The 19,656-nt window shown below is 36.3% G+C and overlaps 1 protein-coding gene across 1 annotated transcript in view; it reads left to right on the forward strand.

Moving 5' to 3' along the window:
• The first annotated feature begins 852 nt into the window (after nucleotides 1-852).
• The window catches only part of LOC121727489 (protein timeless homolog), a 52,420-nt gene continuing 33,616 nt past the window's right edge, over nucleotides 853-19,656 (forward strand). The window contains exons 1-8 of the mRNA XM_042115370.1: nucleotides 853-858; nucleotides 12,281-12,565; nucleotides 12,660-12,843; nucleotides 12,972-13,106; nucleotides 13,279-13,535; nucleotides 13,862-14,059; nucleotides 16,970-17,152; nucleotides 17,338-17,625. Coding sequence (XP_041971304.1) covers nucleotides 12,312-12,565; nucleotides 12,660-12,843; nucleotides 12,972-13,106; nucleotides 13,279-13,535; nucleotides 13,862-14,059; nucleotides 16,970-17,152; nucleotides 17,338-17,625 — 1,499 coding nt within the window. The 5' untranslated portion in view covers nucleotides 853-858; nucleotides 12,281-12,311. The remainder of the gene's footprint in view (nucleotides 859-12,280; nucleotides 12,566-12,659; nucleotides 12,844-12,971; nucleotides 13,107-13,278; nucleotides 13,536-13,861; nucleotides 14,060-16,969; nucleotides 17,153-17,337; nucleotides 17,626-19,656) is intronic.

Below are 19,656 nucleotides of genomic sequence, written 5' to 3' on the forward strand. Positions count from 1 at the left end.
TATGCCATAGTGACAGAGTTTCCTGACCAATGTTTTGTGTTGCACGCAATCAAAGGCCTTTGAGAGATCGCAAAAAACTCCTAGAGCATCCTGCGACGTCTCCCAGGCATTAAAAATACTACTGATCAATTCAACGCCTGCGTCTGTAGTAGACCGTCCCTTTGTAAATCCAAATTGTTTATTATGTAAAATATTATTTATATTAAAGTGCGTTAGTAATTGATTCAGTATTATCTTTTCATAAATTTTACTCAATGTCGGTAAAATAGATATAGGTCGGAAATTAGACGGGTCCAACTTGCTACCAGATTTAAAAAGAGGTAAAACTTTACTGTGTTTCATTAGATCAGGAAATACGCCACTTTTTATACAATCATTAAATATAGTCGCTAAGTAGGGCGCGATAACATCGATTATAGATTTAATAACTTTCATTGATAGGCCCCACAAATCAGTAGTGTTCTTAATATTTAGTAAATTGAAAGTTTTTAAAATGTCTTCAGGACCTACTTCTTTAAATCTAAAGTCGATATCACATTCATTTACATTTTCTTTAAGTAACAATATAGCATCATCAGGAGAGTCCTTTAGGTTACTTGTAATTGAAACTGGAATGTCAGCGAAAAATTTCTCAAAAGCAGTCGCAACATCATTGTCGGAAGTTATATTTTTGTTATCTATATTTAATTTAAAATCTGAGTTGTGACTGGCGACTCTTCCAGTTTCACTTGCTATTATTTGCCACGTTGTCTTTACTTTATTTTTTGAATTCTTAATTTTATTTCTAATGTGAATAGATTTGGCAGCCCTGCAGACTTGTTTAAATATTTTTGAATATAATCTTACATAGTTTATAAAGTGTTCACTTTGATTTATAGTTCTTTCATTATAAAGGTCATACAGTTTTAATCTGCTTTTCATAATACCTGGTGTAGCCCATTCACTAAATTTACTCTTATTGTTTTTTCCAACTGTCTTAGAGGTGAAGGTAGTATCAAAATGGTTTTTAATTAATTTGAAAAGATTACCAAATGTCATATCTGGACTACTATGATATTCTAAATTTCCAATCTTAGATATAATTTCACCCCTAAACTTCTCAATACGTTTATCATTAATTGGAATACAAGTACTTTTGTTTTTACATACTTTTTTGAAATTCTTGTTCATGGGGAAAATAGCTCGTTGTCCACAGTGATCAGAGCTTAGTATGTTTAAGACTTCTTTCTTTAAGGAGTCTATATTGGTAAAAATATTATCAATGCATGTAGCAGAGTTGCCACTGATCCTTGTGGGTTCATAAAACAAATTTGTCAAATTATATGATCTTAACAAAGAAGTGAATCTAACAGTGGTTGAATTATTGTCTAAAATATTTATATTAAAATCACCACAAAGTAAAATGTGTTTGTTAGATGCACTTATTTTTGTTAATAAAATCTCCATGTCCTTTTCAAATATATCATATAATCCTAGTGGAGGCCTGTATACACATATAATAATAAAGTTTCCCACCTCTACGCAGGCTATTTCAGTTGTTCGTTCTGTAGAGAGGCTCACTAAGTCCTTACGTTCTTTATATTTTAAATTCTTGTTAATTAGTATGAGTGAACCACCTCTTATGGCTTTTTCTCTGCAGAAAGAACTTGCCAGCTGGTGCATACTATAATTTAACATTATTTCATTTTTCTTGAACCAATGTTCAGTAATACATAAAATATCTACATTATTGTTATTTAAAAATAAATCAATTTCTAGTTCCTTATTTGACATTCCTTGTATATTTTGATGCACCAGCGTAAGTGAACTAAGTTTACTATTTTGAATTAGATCTACAGTGCTAGAGACATCCTCTGTTGTCTTATAGTCTAATTTAAATTATTTTTATTTGGAACATATTCCAAGCTGTCATTAGATGTCATATCATTATGACCAAACTGCTCAACAGAAGCAGTTATCGTCCTACTAGCCAAGTTCTTGGCTGAATTTAAAAATAAAAAATTGAATAGCGTACTTGCTATAAGTCTTGTAAAGTAAAATGATAGAAAATATCTATCTAATGTCAACTTACATAATTTATAATTAAGAATATTATTAATGTCAATAATGTTTATCTTATTCTCAGTTTCATTCAATAATATACAATTATTATTAACAGCCTTATACAATTGGCTATTAAGCTTATATCTTAATTTGTTTTCCCATGGCAACCGTTTTATGTAGGGAAATGTAAATAAGATAACTTTACTTACATTTTTAAGTAAACTTAGTGATTCTATATACTTTTCCAATTGATCTTTATTGACATTTCCCCGTCTCCCTGACAATATTATTAATGTAGTATTCGGGCAGTGAGTAATGCTTAAAACTTTATTTGATATTTGTTCAAATGTAGCACCCGGCATACAGGTATTGCATACTGACTGTCCTTCGTACAACTTACTCAGTTGCATTCCGACACCACGACCCAGCTCATCGCTGTAAATATTGATTGAGCCTGGTCTTGAGGCCAATGATGCATCTAAGTTTTCTATATTAGAGGGTTTGGAATGAGTCTCCACATCCATAGTAAGATTAATGATATCCGATGAACAGTTTACTTTACATTGGCATGATGAGTTTAGTAATAGAGACTTAAGTCTTTCTTCATTATAATGGGACTCCTCAAGCAAAGTGTTCAACGCTGATATATGACTAGATATTTCCAGTTGTGCCAGTTCATATCTTTTAGTAACAGATTGGAGGGAGGCATGTAAATATGTAATTTCTGATTGGAGACTGCATACCTCTGCCTCATATGAACATATCGTACTTTCCAATTCCTTGGTACTAGCTAAATATTTGTTCCTTATTAAGATTTTGTTTTTTGCAACTTTCGTTAGTTTAATAATATTTTTCTTATTATTTATTAATAATTTTCTGGTTTTTTTAATGCATTTATTAATTTTTATATATTTTTTTAGTTTATTTTTGCTTTGAAATGTGTAGGAAGGTATGCTGTCATCACCCGTTAAATCTATTATTGGTAATAAAGTATTCTTATTGATTGTGACATCTTTCTCTATAATACTAGGATCCCTCCCAAACATTTCTTGGAACAAGTTTTGTGTTTGTGAGGATTTGTGTTCATGAATTTCGGTTTCAAGTGACTTAATCTGTGTATGGGCTTCATCGAGTTTCCTCTTCCACATGGTAGTGTTGCTCAGGGCCTCCTCATACTCATCCCTACACTGGTCGAAGCTGTCCACCATATTTTGTAATTGAATATTCTTTTGACACAATTCCTCATAATTTATGTTTAACTTATTCAATTCAATTTTTAAGTCGCTATTTCTTTTAATAATATTTAACATTTCTTTTTCATGATCCTCGCGTTCAGAAAGCAATATTTCATTTTGATTTTTACACTCCTTAAGTTCCTGAAGTGTCAGACGGAGTTGCTCCTCAGTCTGACGAGCCAGGGTTCCTCGAGTCATCATAATAGCTAACAGTAAACTATAAGATAGTCAGTTAATTAATTGACTTATCTGTCTATCAATGAACCAACTATCTATTAGCTTGCACACCTGACACTTTCCAATATCTTCAGAGAGACCCAACCACTCGATATCTTTAGATGGTGAGATATATGCTCGGTGTAGAGGGGTCACGCAAGCTAGAGTGGGGTGTGTAAGATGTTAAAGAAGATACAAGTCTATGCCAGGCCTACAAGCTAACCTATCAAGAAATATAGCATAAAGCAAGTGACAACGAAATGTGTTTAATTTTCTAAATAACTACAATGGCAGTACTTTCGTTATTAACAGGGCCGCCGTCTCGAACTGTCTCTAGCCCTGATTAGATAGTCTTGACGCTGGGGTATTACGCGGGCTTACAGGGGACGCCCTCATGTCTGGCTAATCCGATCTTACCTATCCAAACTTTCAGCTAATTATTCACTATCTCTACAATTTCAATTAGAAATGTGTACTTTGGACTTTGCTGTTCGAAGTTTGTGCGGCTAACGATAATATCCTAGCGTGTATTTGGACCTTGAATATGAAGATGGGATTATTATTGTTTATCGGTACCTCGTGAGATTGGAATCAGTGGTAATTCCAAAAGTGGTACAAAGCAAGTGAGAGACATCAAAACTTACACAAAATTAAGAGCAATAAACTTAAGAACCAGAACAAAATATTATGAGGAGCTATTTTTCCACCCGAGCAATGTTATTAATCATTTTACTGAAACATGATCCCTATTTCAGATTTAGTAAATCTTTATGCGACCATCAGCTACGGAGTCGCACCCTCGCGAGGGAAAATAATGCCACAGTCACCCTCCTGACTTGTGCAGCGAGTCAGCAACGTCAGTGCCTCCTAATAAACTGATAGCGAATCTCAAATTGAATCTGTTAATTTGTGAAAAAGCCTATGGTGTTATCAGATTGAAAAATATCGATTTTCTTTTTCATTACCTAACTTTAAATCTTTGTTTTACAAAAGTTATTGTGGACTGTATGATTTTTGTTGATATTATTTATATATCTATATTTGAGCTTTGATGACTTTAAATTAAATCACTTTTAACTCTTCACTTCGATTTATTATATTAAAATTAAACTTTGTGCACTGTACCAAGGCAAAGGGCGGACTACTCAATATTTATACTCGTTACACCCGTAATCTGACCTATCGGAGCAATTTATATCCGTCCGATAAGAATGGTGTTCTCTGACCAAGTTCCGTCAGAGTTTCTGGAGTCGTAGTTGCCGTATGAGTCCTATGCCCAATTACTATTCTATCACAACGCCACGTCGCAACGTCGACCGGCCTATTTATACGTCTAAGCTTCACTCCCGCCATGCGCTAGCGCAGAGGGAGAAGACCCCGCCCAGTTATCCCGGTGCGAGGATATACGCAGAAGCCCCCGCCTTATTTCTATCTCGCGGAGATACCATTTCAGCGTATACCTATCTCTTTCCTACCCATTACTATGGCACTGTGCACTACATAATACAAATTGCACACACAATAATTATTCAATACATAATATGCAATACAACAATTTCAATACCATGATATTATGTTCTTAATCTACGTAACATAATATCATGACTCACAGATCAGAGTCTTAGATTAATATACATTATACAAATTAAATCTAATTCAGATGTGTACTAATTAATCATCTACTAATACACATTATTTGTATTTCTTGCCCTCTGATTCCAAACGTACGAATTACATAATACGTGGCAAGAAATACTCATAGCGACAATTACTATCGCGGCAATTAATACACAAGAATACATAACGTTTTATTATACTCAAAACGTATAGCTAGATACTATAACACATTTAATAATTAATCACATTCGTATCTAACATACGATAGCCTAGTCTTTATTTATTTGTAGTTTACACATATTCCAATAATCAAATAAATAAATCTACCGTACCGTAGACAATAGACTAAGCATCTGCTAGCTTTCTAAAATTCTATTCTCACGCTAGTTTCTCAGATATTGCCGAACGTCTGTTCCTAAATATCCTTTATATTTTATTGTTATGACAAAGACAATGTTTTATTACTTTTTAAGAGAAACAGCTTTACTCGTTACTAATTTTTAAGGAACACAATAACGCATTTTAACTAACGAACCTAATACAGTCAAAGGGACCGAACATGTGGCGATTTCACTTTAACAATATCTTAGAAATACACTACTTAACTTTCTAAAATATGTTCGCCACCCTTGCCATCGTTGTGTCCACAACATTTCTCCCCCCGGCGCAGCTTGCGTAGCCTCTCCTCCCTGTAGCACCAGAGTCCTTCCAGGCCGTCGGAAGTCCTCGTTCGTGTTTGGACGACAGCAGGCCGTACTTCTCCATCTGGTCCCAATGCGATGTCCTCGGCGATTTTCTTCGTACCGGGTGTTGCGTGGCGGTGACGTGCTAACTTTTCTGACGTCACCACGCTGGATTGGTCGCTCGTTATTTCGCGCCTCGCGTCGGGGTACCAAATTAGCCGTAAACTTTTTCACCTTGCGCCGCTTGAAATAACAACCGGCGAAAGCAGGATCAACATTATTTTTCTTCTTTGCGCTTTTCCGTTGGAGAGTTGCTTTATAGCGCTGAGGGATCTTCTTGTCATCTTGCCGCCATGGGAGTCCAGCTTCAGATCGCTCCTGGGTCGGGCTAGTAATCCTTGTGACTATCTCCAGGGCTTGCTGGTCTTCTTTCTTCACCCGTGGTCTGTCACTGACGGCCGATGCCTCCATCTCAGAATTTTTCTCTTGTAGTAATTCTTCGCCTTCGATTGGGCTCGTTCTTTCGATAACGTGCAGGATCTTGTCATTTTCAGGTGCATCTTGGGATTCCTGTGCCCTCTGTTGCAGCTCAGCAGGCTGAGAGCTGTGATGCGGACGGACACACACTTCGAGTCCGCAAGGTTCTGCTTTGCGCCTTAGCCTTTGTATGTTTCCAGCCTGTAACACATTATACGTCTGTGTTGTGTCACCATACGAGGCCTAAGGGGGTAGCCAATCGGTTATCGAACTGGTAAACGTTGGCGGGTCGCTATGAAGAGACTGAGGTCGCGCCGTTCGTCCGATAACATCGTCCAGTTGCTCGATATCTGATTCATTTCGAGCAGCGACTGTCTCTGCTAACTGCTGCACTTGCTGATTTTCTTGGCTTCCTTTCTCCCCCCGTGAGGCGACCGAGTTTGTTTTGGCAACCCGTGGTCGATCTTCTTTCGTGGCCACGTCCTCAAGCATTTTTTTCTGCTTACGTAGAATGCCTGCTATTTCTTTTTCCAAACGCACCTTTACACGTTCTTCTTCAATATCCAACTGTTCCATTTCAATTTTCAACTGTTCCATTTCAATGGCCAGCTCCTTTTTCTTGATAGCTGCCATTTCTTCAGCGGCTTTCAATCTTGCTAGTAGCAATTTTGTTCTGACGCTAGCCGCTGATCTGTATGAGGCCACTGACTGCGTCGGTGACCGTAGACGGCGCTCCGCCTCACTCCTGCTCACTGTCGCAGGTACTGGGCTTTTTTCTATGCCGGGGCGTAGACGCTCGTATTCTGCTCTACTTGCACCCGGCTGCAGGTACTCACATTCCGACCTGCTCGTTCTTGTGTCTTGACACTCCTCTGCACCCGCTGCATTTCCCTGGCTGCGTGTAACCACCATCCTGCTACGTGAGTCGATAATCGGCACGCTTTTTCGTTGCGATTCACCGACGCGTCTTTCACGCACTCGACGTCACGTAGTGCAACCGTTCGGTGTTGCGATGACTATTCCATTACACGCTTCCTCGCTTGTTCGCGACGCGGATGAAGTTTTGCGGAGTCAGCACACAGACGTTGCGTGGACTCAACGGCAAAACGAATCGACGTTGTCGTTCGACGGATTCAACGTTACAACGCTAGACGTCCGTTGCTTCAAACCTCTTCAACTTGGTAAACTGGCACTGGCAAGTACTTCGTTCTTCTTATTCTTCCGGCGAAAACTTGCTGATTATTTTTATTTTTTTTTGACTTTAAAGGGCTGGTTTTCTTCCTGGTTAACCAGCAGCTCGTTCTTCTTCATCCGGCTCGAAGGACCAGACAATATTGTGGACTGTATGATTTTTGTTGATATTTATATATCTATATTTGAGCTTTGATGACTTTAAATTAATTCACTTTTAACTCTTCACTTCGATTTATTATATTAAAATTAAACTTTGTGCACTGCTTCAACTTCACTCCCGCCATGCGCTAGCGCAGAGGGAGAAGACCCCGCCCAGTTATCCCGGTGCGAGGATATACGCAGAAGCCCCCGCCTTATTTCTATCTCGCGGAGATACCATTTCAGCGTATACCTATCTCTTTCCTACCCATTACTATGGCACTGTGCACTACATAATACAAATTGCACACACAATAATTATTCAATACATAATATGCAATACAACAATTTCAATACCATGATATTATGTTCTTAATCTACGTAACATAATATCATGACTCACAGATCAGAGTCTTAGATTAATATACATTATACAAATTAAATCTAATTCAGATGTGTACTAATTAATCATCTACTAATACACATTATTTGTATTTCTTGCCCTCTGATTCCAAACGTACGAATTACATAATACGTGGCAAGAAATACTCATAGCGACAATTACTATCGCGGCAATTAATACACAAGAATACATAACGTTTTATTATACTCAAAACGTATAGCTAGATACTATAACACATTTAATAATTAATCACATTCGTATCTAACCCCAAAGGTGTCCCATATTACATACGATAGCCTAGTCTTTATTTATTTGTAGTTTACACATATTCCAATAATCAAATAAATAAATCTACCGTACCGTAGACAATAGACTAAGCATCTGCTAGCTTTCTAAAATTCTATTCTCACGCTAGTTTCTCAGATATTGCCGAACGTCTGTTCCTAAATATCCTTTATATTTTATTGTTATGACAAAGACAATGTTTTATTACTTTTTAAGAGAAACAGCTTTACTCGTTACTAATTTTTAAGGAACACAATAACGTATTTTAACTAACGAACCTAATACAGTCAAAGGGACCGAACATGTGGCGATTTCACTTTAACAATATCTTAGAAATACACTACTTAACTTTCTAAAATATGTTCGCCACCCTTGCCATCGTTGTGTCCACAACAAAAGTCAACAAATATATACACAGCGGAATATAGAACCTCCTGCTTATTTGGAAATCGGTTAATGATATAAAACTGTTTTATAGTGGCAGTAAGTAATTAAAATAATAATATCTTTGAAATAATATCAAATTAACAAAAACATAACATTTTACAATTTAGAATAATAAATTAAGTAAACATATCCCTCGTAGTTACTATAATTGGGCAAACTTTGAGCGAAGGCTGCGAAACCGCGACTAACTTTTACTTATGCCTCTTTAATTGCTTTTATTACTTCTGTTCCAACATTAAAACAGCGCTATCTGAAATAAATGAGACCGTTTTAGCCATATTTTATGGGCTAATTTGTGTTTACTAACGTCCCCGTTTCCCCACTGTTGAAATGAAATATCCTGCAATGGGAATATTTTTATTACTGCGAGTGACACGCCTCGAGATTGATGTTCGCGTGTGTTCGTTTCGTTTCCTCACGGATAATCTAGTTGTCTCAGGCTTAAGGACATGTGAGTCGGAAATACGACAGCAATTTTCCTTCGGCTATAGAAAAATGAGGAGCGCTTAAGATCGCGCATGGCTACCCATGAGTAGCTACGTAGTTTATTTCGTCGGCCGAGAGAAATAGTCGGTGGAGATTTTGGGTCATATTCGCTTTGATGGCGATATTTTTATTACAGCAATATTGATTCTTAGTGAACTAAAAATAAAGTCTCAATTTGTGATTGCACTCAATCTCGGCTTGTCTCAGACACGAGTTATTTAAAGCATCTTCTTATTGCTATAATAAGGTAAATCATAAACGTATTAGTGCTGCATGATCTCTCTATACTCAATAAATAATTCTCGTACCTGCATTAACTTTTCTTACTTTGGGGATAAAAATAAATAGCTTCTCGATACATTTCAAGATTGACAGCCTTGTTTTAGATAGTAAAACTATTAACCCCTAAATGCGGTTCCAGGAGGGTTCCACCCAAGAAGTTATTTCGTTCTTGCAAGGGGTGATGTGATAGATAGCTTGATTACATCCCTGTGACAGTAACAATGCCTGTGACGAATGACCGAGCTCCCCATTTAGGTATTTTACCAAAAAATAGTCACAATACGTCATGCGTGATGCTCGTTGCTTATTTATCTTAGTATTTGGTAGGCATATTATAATTATTCTGATTAGCTTACCCGGCAAACGTATTTTACCATACACGTTGTTTTGTGCGAATGAAGTTGGCCTATTCTCAAACCTGAGAAACAGAGAGAAGCAAAATTCAGTCGTTTCAAAGCAGATTCTTATTATATTTTAAGAATAATTTACCATCAAGAATCATGTTCCACCCAGTCCACTTAATAGTCACGATAAGAATCAAACGCTCCACAATAGGTTACAGTGAACTAAACAAATAAAAATAACCTGCCTTCGAGCCCTGTCTAGCCGGTCGCCATATTTAACGGTATTATGTGCAATACACGCAATAATCCTGCCATCGCCATTAGACGGGGATAATCTCAGCCATTGGTGTCGTGCCAGCCGGGAGTGCGCGTGCTCTAGCACCGACTGTCTGGCTGATGGCCAATCAAATGGGCTCTGACTATCAGGGAGACGCTGCCATATGTGCAATGTGTGCAATGCACACAGGCGCCATCCTCTAGGGGCGCCAAATTGCCATCTTTAAGGGAGCCAACACCAAGGTCCCAAAAAATTTGCCTAAAGGAGCGCCAAAATCCTTTTTTTGCACACAGGCGCCAGTAGCCCTTAGGGAGGCCCTGCTGACTGTTCATGGACCGATATCAATTTGGAGCCGAAAGCAAGATGAGTACGTTTAATTTAAATGAGCTGCCTCAAACACAATATCTATTATTATCTACGTAATTAAATGCCTGTAAATTATTATAAGATTGTGATTATTTCAAATGCCTACCTGTTACCTTTATTGAAATCGAGAAAAAAATGGCAAAAAATAATCGGCCAAGTGCGAGTCGGACCCGGACGGACGGACGGAGATATATTGTATTATCTATGGTTAGAGAGTACCTATCTACCTCAGAACAGAAAAATAAGGTATATCTACCCAAAGGGTAAGTACGGCTACTTCCCAGGTAGCACAAAATTGCTACATTACACGCTCATGCAAGCGACAGTCAATTCCGTCAGTCATGAATTATGTTTGACTGATGGTGACTGATGAGTGTTGGATTGACGAATGGTATTAGACGGTCACTCTCTTCAGTTTGATGTCAGTCAAAGCCAAAATTTTCAAAGGTAGGTATAGGTACGTTTCGAATTTTTTTCCTATTTCGTCAGATGTGACAACACTCACTCAAAATTCGTGACTGATGGTTGCATGATTCGTGACTGATGGATGCATGAAGCACAAATCAAGATATCCAGATTTTCGTCAATCAAATTCATGCATCTGTCACGCTCTTACACGGTAGGTTATCCATCAGTTACAGCCATGACTGTGGTAAAACTGACAGCAAAACCTAACGTGTAATGGATGCCATAAAAAAGGCTGTGAGCACGTTTTTTACATAGGTACCTACCCATTGGCTATTAAAAGCAGTCATAATTATTATGATGACTATTAGTACGCTAATATACTTATACGCTAATTAGTACACTAATCTATATCTATAACTATACATATTATAAAATAAAGTCGCTTTGTTCCCTTTAATCTTTAAAACTACGCAACGGATATTGATGATTCTTTCAGTGTTAGATAGCCCATTTATCGAGGAAGGATATTAAGGCTATACCTATATTTTTATCACGCTAAGATTAATAGGAGCGAAGAAATAGAGGAAAATGTGGAAAAAACGAGGAAAAATTGTTTGAAAGGACTAACCTGAACGCGCTAATCTCAGGAACTACTGGTCCGATTTGAAAAATTCTTTCAGTGTTAAATAGCCCATTATTGAGGAAGGTTATAGGTTATATTTTATTACGCTATGACTAATAAAAGCAAAGAAATAGAGGAAAGTGTGGAACAAACGGGGGAAATTATTTGAAAGGGCTTATTTGAACGCGCTAATCTCAGGAACTACTAGTCCGATTAGAAAAATTATTTGAGTGTTAGATAGCCCATTTAATGAGCCCATTTAATGGCTATAGGCTATATTTTATCACGCTAAGACTAATGGAAGCGAAGAAATAGAGGAAAGTGTGGAAAAAACGGAGAAAATTATTTGAAATGGCTTATTTGAACGCGCTAATCTCAAGAATTGATAAGTCAATGCATTGAGCATATTGGTCAGTGACTGCTCAACGATTTAAAATTTTAAACTAGTTTTAAAAATTTGAAAGTATACAAGTTTATATAAATAATATGACGCTCTCTGCTCTCATGAATAATGAATATTTAAATTATTATACAGTGCTGGATGTTTATTGGATTATGCCAAGTTCGTTTACAGCACAACCTAAAAAAATAATTGTGTCATTGCGATTTCGCGGGTTTTTTTGAAGTCTTTCATGTTTATGTGCAGCTGTCAAAACCTAGATTTGTTTTTTATTTGTGGATTTTATTTTTTAATGGTTTTAAATTATAACAAATACATTATTTAATAATATTATGTTAAGATATCTTATAATTTAAGTGTAGTGTGTGTGAGAACAAACTATATCAAGATGAGTTCCTTATTATCAGCGGAACTATCAGCTACATGTAATGCTCTAGGAACGATTAACAAAAAGACTGGAAAGTATATGATAGATGATTTTACACTAAATACAGTAAAAGATTTAATCAGGTATCTACGACGAGATGGTGAAGATCATGAAATACGTCGACACTTTGGACAAACTAAAGTTTTACAAACAGATCTATTACCCATGTTGGTCGATCACTGGGAGAATTCAGAACTCTTCGACGTTACTTTAAGGTAAATTGTCATTACAAATATTTGTTTATTGTACTTATACTATTGAATACAGTTTATTGTTAACCAACTTCGTGTTTTTTTTTTAATGTTGTAGGCTTATTGTTAACCTCACAAATCCCGCACTTCTACTGTATAGAGAGGAAGTGCCTACAGAAAAAGCAGCCAGACATAACTACTTGCAAATTTTATCTCATCTACAATCCTATAAAGAAGAAACATTTACGAAAGTTGATACATGGCAGGTTTTTGCCAAGAAATTGGCTAAGACGTTAGAAATAGTAAGAAACTTGTTTTTAAATATATAATACATAAATGGCCCTTTTTTGAACATGTGACTTTAATTATTATTATTATTGTTACATGCAATTTAATTTATGAACTTTCTTATGCATTTTCTGATTACTAGGACTGGTCGGAAAGAGATGAAGATACAGGCCTCATAATTGAGAGGATACTTATTTTAATAAGAAATGTTCTACATGTTCCTGCTGACTTAGACAAAGAGAAAAGGCCTGAAAATGATGCCAGTGTACATGACCAGGTTAAACATTTATTATGGTACTTTGAATGAACCCAGATGAACCATTTGATATCTTGATTCCACTTAAATTTTATTGATTAATTGTATTAATTGTATTCAAGCATGATAAAGCTAAATGTTTTGTTAACATTTTAAAGTGTAGCATAACATTCAATAAAAATATGATTTTTAGGTATTGTGGGCATTGAACCACTCTGGTATATTAGACATAATTCTTTATATGTCTTCGGAGAATGAGAAACAATATTTTATGCATATTCTCGAGATAATATCTCACCTGCTTCGAGAACAGAATCCGACAAGTCTTGCCGATGCGGCATTACAGAGAAGTGTTGATGAGAAACTGAAAGATGAACAGGAACTTCTCATGATGAGGATGAAAGAAAATAAGGAGAGAATTAACAAAGTGAAACAGTTTTCAGGTTCAAGGTAATGTTTACTATAATTGCTTTTTTTTTCCTTTCTGTGATGTAAAATTTTTAATTTATCAAACTCAACAGATTATAAAAAAGTATGTTATAAAATATGAGTGAAATAAGTTTTTAGCATGTACAAAAATTAAATAGTGAAATGTCTTTGCTATTATAATTTAAAACTTTTATTAATTCTGCAACTCCCAAGCGGTCACATTTAACCTCGATAACAATAGATTTCCGCGAATCCATGATCATGGCTTTAAGAGAATTAATCCCTTGATCGTGGATTCTGGAAATCTATTGTTAACAAGGTTGATTTAAGAATGAACTTTATTTTAGACATTCAAGATTTGGTGGAACTTATGTTATACAGAATATGAAGTCAATATCTGATAACGAGTTGATCAGTCTGAAGCCATTGAACAAAATATCCAATTTTAACTTTAATGGTAGTAAAACATCAAAATATATGAAACCTAAAAACAGGCGGCCAGTGGAAAGTGGTATGATGGAAAGGAGATCAGCCTTTGCTGTGAGGTATTTATTTTGTTTGCATTTACAAATGTTATATTTTTCATTTTGTAACAATTGATTTTGGATTGGATAGTTGATGATTTATAGCTCAAATAATGAAATGAAATAGATTATTAAATCAAGTTACATAGACTCATTGACAACCTCTGTGGCTCAGTGGGTGGGTTGTCGGTAGCTCAAGCCGGGGGTTGCGGGTTCGAATCCCGCCGACGCACAGTGGTTCGAAATCGCTAAATAGTGGACATTCGCAAAAAAGATCGATTTTGATGTGGGAAAAAATACCATCTGACAGATTTTAAGAGGAGTAACAATAAATCCTTATTAAGTTTTTTTATTAAAATGTATATTTAAGGTGAAAAAAAAAAAAACGTAAATGTTGTATGGGAAAGAATCTATAAATAGATTTTTTGCAAAAACTACTAGGTCATTCTGGTTCATTTTTGAAACAAGTAAAGTTCTAATGGTATGTAAAGTTTAGAAAAAAAATAAATTACAATAGTTTAGTCAGTAGTTAATTTTAGTTTAATTTTGTTTTTGCTATCCATGCTTGTATTTATACATAATTATATAAGTATTGTTGCTTTTTTATTCCCATACAATTTTCGTAATTATTTTTTTTCGCCTTAAAACATCATTTTTGTACAAAATTTATAAAAGATTTATTGTTACTCTTTAGGAAATCTATCGAATAGTATTTTTTTTTCACACCTAAAAAGTTAGTAAAATTATTTAAAAATTTTGAACCCCTCTACTGCAAAAGGCTGCACGTCAATTTTCGTTTTTTTTTTTCTAAACCTTACATACCATTAGAACTTTACTTGTTTAAAAAATGAACCAGAATGACATAGTAGTTTTTGCAAAAAATCTATTTATAGATTCCGTCCCATACAACATTTTAGTAATTATTTTTTTTCACCTTGAAAAATACATTTTTATAAAAAACTTAAAAAGGATTTATTGTTACTCTTTAAGAAATCTTTCGAATAGTATTTTTTCCACACCTAAAAAGTTACTAAAATTATTTCAAAATTTTGAACCCCTCTACTGCAAAAGGCTGCACGTAAATTTTCGTAATTTTTTTTCTAAACCTTATATACCACTAGAACTTAACTTGTTTCAAAAATGAACCAGAATGACTTAGTAGTTTTTGCAAAAAATCTATTTATAGATTCTTTCCCATACAACATTTTCGTAATTATTATTTTTTCACCTTAAATATACATTTTTATAAAAAACTTAATAAGGATTTATTGTTACTCTTCTTAAAATCTATCGGATGGTATTTTTTTCCACACCAAAATCGAACTTTTAGATAAATGTCCACTATTTAGCGATTTCGGACCACTGTGCGACGGAACAAAAAGTTTTCAAAGTTCCTGGGTCATGGGTGTGTATTAGGGTTGCTGAGGATTCCTCTTCCGCTTCCTCATAATGAGGAAGTTCCGCAATATTTTGGGTTCCTCAACCGTTACCGCATTCCTCATAAATAAAAATAAAAATTCCTCTTCCGCTATCGCTTCCTCAAAATTTAAGAGGAATTTATGAGGAATTACACTGCACATACGCGTCGCGTATCCAATCACGCTCTGGCGCGGCGGCGCGGCGCCGGTGCGGTGCCGCACCGCACCCGTGTGGTTTCTCCCTGAGGGCCCATAGAAGTGCAAAGATGAGTATTGCAACGGCGCCGCTGCGGCGTGTGTCTAAACAGCCTAAGGGCCGCGACACACCAGAATGGCAGCGGCGACGCGAGCACTTTCAGTGTCATAAGATTTTAAACTTTATCTTCATTTTTGTAATACATAGTATAGCGGCCACGGGCGGCCGTAGACTTCTCAAGCGGTACTATGTATTACAATAATGAAGATAAAGTTTAAAATCATATACTTATATGACACTGAAAGCGCTCGCCTCGCCGCTGTCATTCCGATGTAGCGCGGCCCTTATTGCTAGACTGATTTTGATGATTCTTTATTGTGTGTGTTTTGAGAATGGTTTAGAATTTAGATTCATAGTTTGGTTCACTGGAAAATGCCATTTTAATTAATTTTTGTGTAATGTATGTACCTAGTACGTTATGTACAAAGTACAGACAGGACAAAAGTTTGGGTTGGGTCCGCTAGTATTTTTAATTTTTTATCTTCCTCTTCCTCATCCGCTTCCTCTTCCGCTTCCTCATCCGCATCCTCTTCCTCATAAAATATCCTCTTCCTCATCCGCATCCTCAAAATTTGCGCGTGACAATTCCTCTTCCTCCTCCTCTTCCTCATAATCACTTCCTCAACAACCCTAGTGTGTATTAAATATGTGTATGATATAATAAAAATCTTAAATATATGTATAGTATAAAAGTATTAAATATATTTCCGTTGTCTGGTACCCGTTACACAAGTCCTTCAGGTACTTAGCACGGGGCCAACCTGACGTGGTGTGAAGCGTCCATAGATATTATTATATTATTATTATTTGTTAGTAAAGGCTTATCAATTATTTTAGTAACATTATCTTTTATGTTTAAATAAATAATAATACATATTTTGACTACATTGTGCATCACCTCTGCTCCATACCATTAGACATGGCACAGCAGTGACGCACATATGGACAATCGAGTCGACTAGCTATCATAGCAAGAATGCTGTTGTTACTCCCCCTCACTCTTCGCACTAAAGACGCGCATCGTTTGCGCATAGTGGCGTAGAAGCATTCTGAATGCGTTGTTAAACTGGACACGGAGAGCGTTGTAGGCCCTAAGCGTGTATGTGTTCCACAGGCTGCACGTGTAGAAGGTCGTGCAAAATGCTCTGAAAAGAGTAATTTTGATTTTTGACCGACCTTGTACAGCGCGCAAACATGCGGACCAACATATTAGCACGAACCGACAACGCTCTTGATCATAATGTCGTATTATTTTAGATTATTTCTAAAGGAGTTTTGTATAGAATTTTTAAATAGCTCATACAATCCAATGATGCACTATGTGAAGGATGTTCTTGTTAGAGCTAAAGCGCAGCAGAATGATGAGTCTTATTATCTCTGGGCAATGAAATTTTTCATGGAGTTCAATAGAGGACACAATTTCCAAGTTGGACTTGTCAGGTAATACTTGATATTTTTTTAACCGACTTCAAAAAAGGAGGTTATCAATTCGACCCATATATAATGTTTATGTAATATTTCCAGAACTGCCCAGTTTTAGTGCCAATACTAAACTTAATTTAATGTTAATATTTTTTGTATAAAACGTGTTTTCTTTCTATTCTAAAACACCGTGTATTTTCCAGCGAGACGATGTCGGTACCGATGTTTCATTACGTGCAGCAGCAGATGGAGAAATACTACGACATGATCAAAGTCGAGAAGAAAAAGTTCTCCGTCTGGGTGCGACGCCTGCACCTCGCACTGCGCGCCTACAAGGAACTTTTGCACACCCTGCTCGCTATGGACAAGTGTACAGATAGCACCGTAAGGGACTCCGCCAAAGTTCTAAAGAGCAATATATTCTATGTGCTCGAGTATAGGGAGTTCATACTATCGATTATACTGAACTACGATGAGAATAAAATGCCGAGGTGAGTTTTTACCTAAGTCTACACATGTTATTATAGATGCTGTATAACAGGTGTATTGTTATGTGTGTATGTATGTATAACAGGTGTCTTGTTATGTGTGTATGCATGTATAACAGGTGTATTGTTATGGGTTCAGTTTAAAGTGTACAACTCCATTTCACCAAAATCGTTTATCGCGCGGACACCGTACACTTTTCCGGGATAAAAAGTATAATATGTCCTTTTCTGGGATTAAAAATATTTCCATACAAATTTTCAGTAAAATCGGTTCAGCGGTTTGGGCGTGAAGAGGTAAGACAGACACACTTTCGTATAAATTATAATATTAGTATGGATTATCACAGAAATTGATTTATTGGCAGATATAAGACCTACGTAGTTTGGTCGGGTTATGTCAAGTCAATGTTAGTCGTCACTTGTCAGTAGCTTAGAACCGGTATTTTTAACCAGGTTAAAACGCTCTTTAACCAGGTTTTTGGATAAGTGTTCGCTTGGAGCGAAACCGAGATGCGAGGGGCTTCTAAAATTAACCTGGTCAATTACTCGTGGTAAGTAGTGCAGTGATCTTCTATCCCTTTCTAGTGCACCATCTAATAGGCAGTAGCCTACAGGCCAAAACTTGTTTATTTGTTTTGAATGTGTGGACAATGGGTGAGGTTCGCGGTTGTGTGTGAATGGGCGGGGCGAACATAATCGCGAACGGTTCTAACCGGTATTTTGAGCAGGAGCAGTTTCATTTTGCTCTTTGAACAAAACCAGGAATATTTTTGGTCCGTTCAGAACGGAATCGAAATGAAAACGATCTTTTGGAAATGTACGGTGATTCTATCGAACAGGATCGCGAAGATTAACTACTTAACTAGGTTTCCGGCCCCTGCTTATAAGTTGATCAATAACGATTGATTGGGTCCACATGTAAATAAATTAATAGGATATATTTTTCTTTGCTGCTTAAACATGTTTAAATATTATGAGCGTTTCCACATTAAACGATACGATAACGCTACGCCTTGGACATAAGAGCGCTATTATAATAGCTAATTTTTCCCGATATCTCCCAGAAAATGGCAAAGTGTAATACATATAATTCGTTTAATACTTAAACATATTCCTGTCCTGCTTACACTTATGCGTTTTATGGTAACGACATACGATATCATAATGTGTAAATGGTCTAACGTGAGTGTTAAAGTACTAAAAGCTGCCGAGTTGTGGTACGCGGCGCGCCTAAATTCATACATATTTAAATTTGGAAAAAACGTATAAATATTAATTTTTCTGGGATTGTATCACATGACGCGACAGTCCAATCCACTTTTTATTAATGTTTTTTACTAATAATACATGTAACATTTGTGACAGCCTGAAGCTTTGTTTCATTGGAATTCTTATTTAGTATGAATTAAAAATTCATATTATAGAAAAGACGTCGACATCACGCCACGAAGTGTTAAATTAACTTAATAAAGATGTTTTTTTTAAAAAGCTTTTCCTAAGAAAATTAAATGTACTTAATGATGATGTATAGAATAAAGATACGTGGGAAACGTATTGTTTTAAGCTATTGCATAGCCTGTGAGCGCGGCGACCGAACCAAGAAATGGTGTAACTTTATTGTTAATAGCTTTACCGCGGCAGTGCCCAAGTGCCACACATATTTCAATTTAAAAAATCCTAAGTCGGGAAAGTATCCTTGCATCATTATCTAAAACCCTTCAGTTGTTTAAACGTGATTATTGAAATAGACAAAACTTATCACGATAAAGTATGGATGTAAACAATGTATTGATTCTAGAAAATGCACTATCAGAGAAGTTGATTCATAGCAGATGGCGGACCTACATAAATTGGTCGCGTTAAGTCAAACCCAGTCGACAGATCACGACTTATATTGAAACGCCCCTAGGCCCTATCCTTGCGTAGGGAGTTAAAAACTGGGGAGTGCCGAGTGGGGTCGAAGTTGGACATCAATCCTTACAACCTCTTATAGAAACACGTTTGAGTAAGCGCTTGTGCGATGTAGGAGACGGC

Source organism: Aricia agestis, chromosome 5, assembly GCF_905147365.1.
Source record: "Aricia agestis chromosome 5, ilAriAges1.1, whole genome shotgun sequence".
Classification (NCBI taxonomy): Eukaryota; Metazoa; Arthropoda; class Insecta; order Lepidoptera; family Lycaenidae; genus Aricia; species Aricia agestis.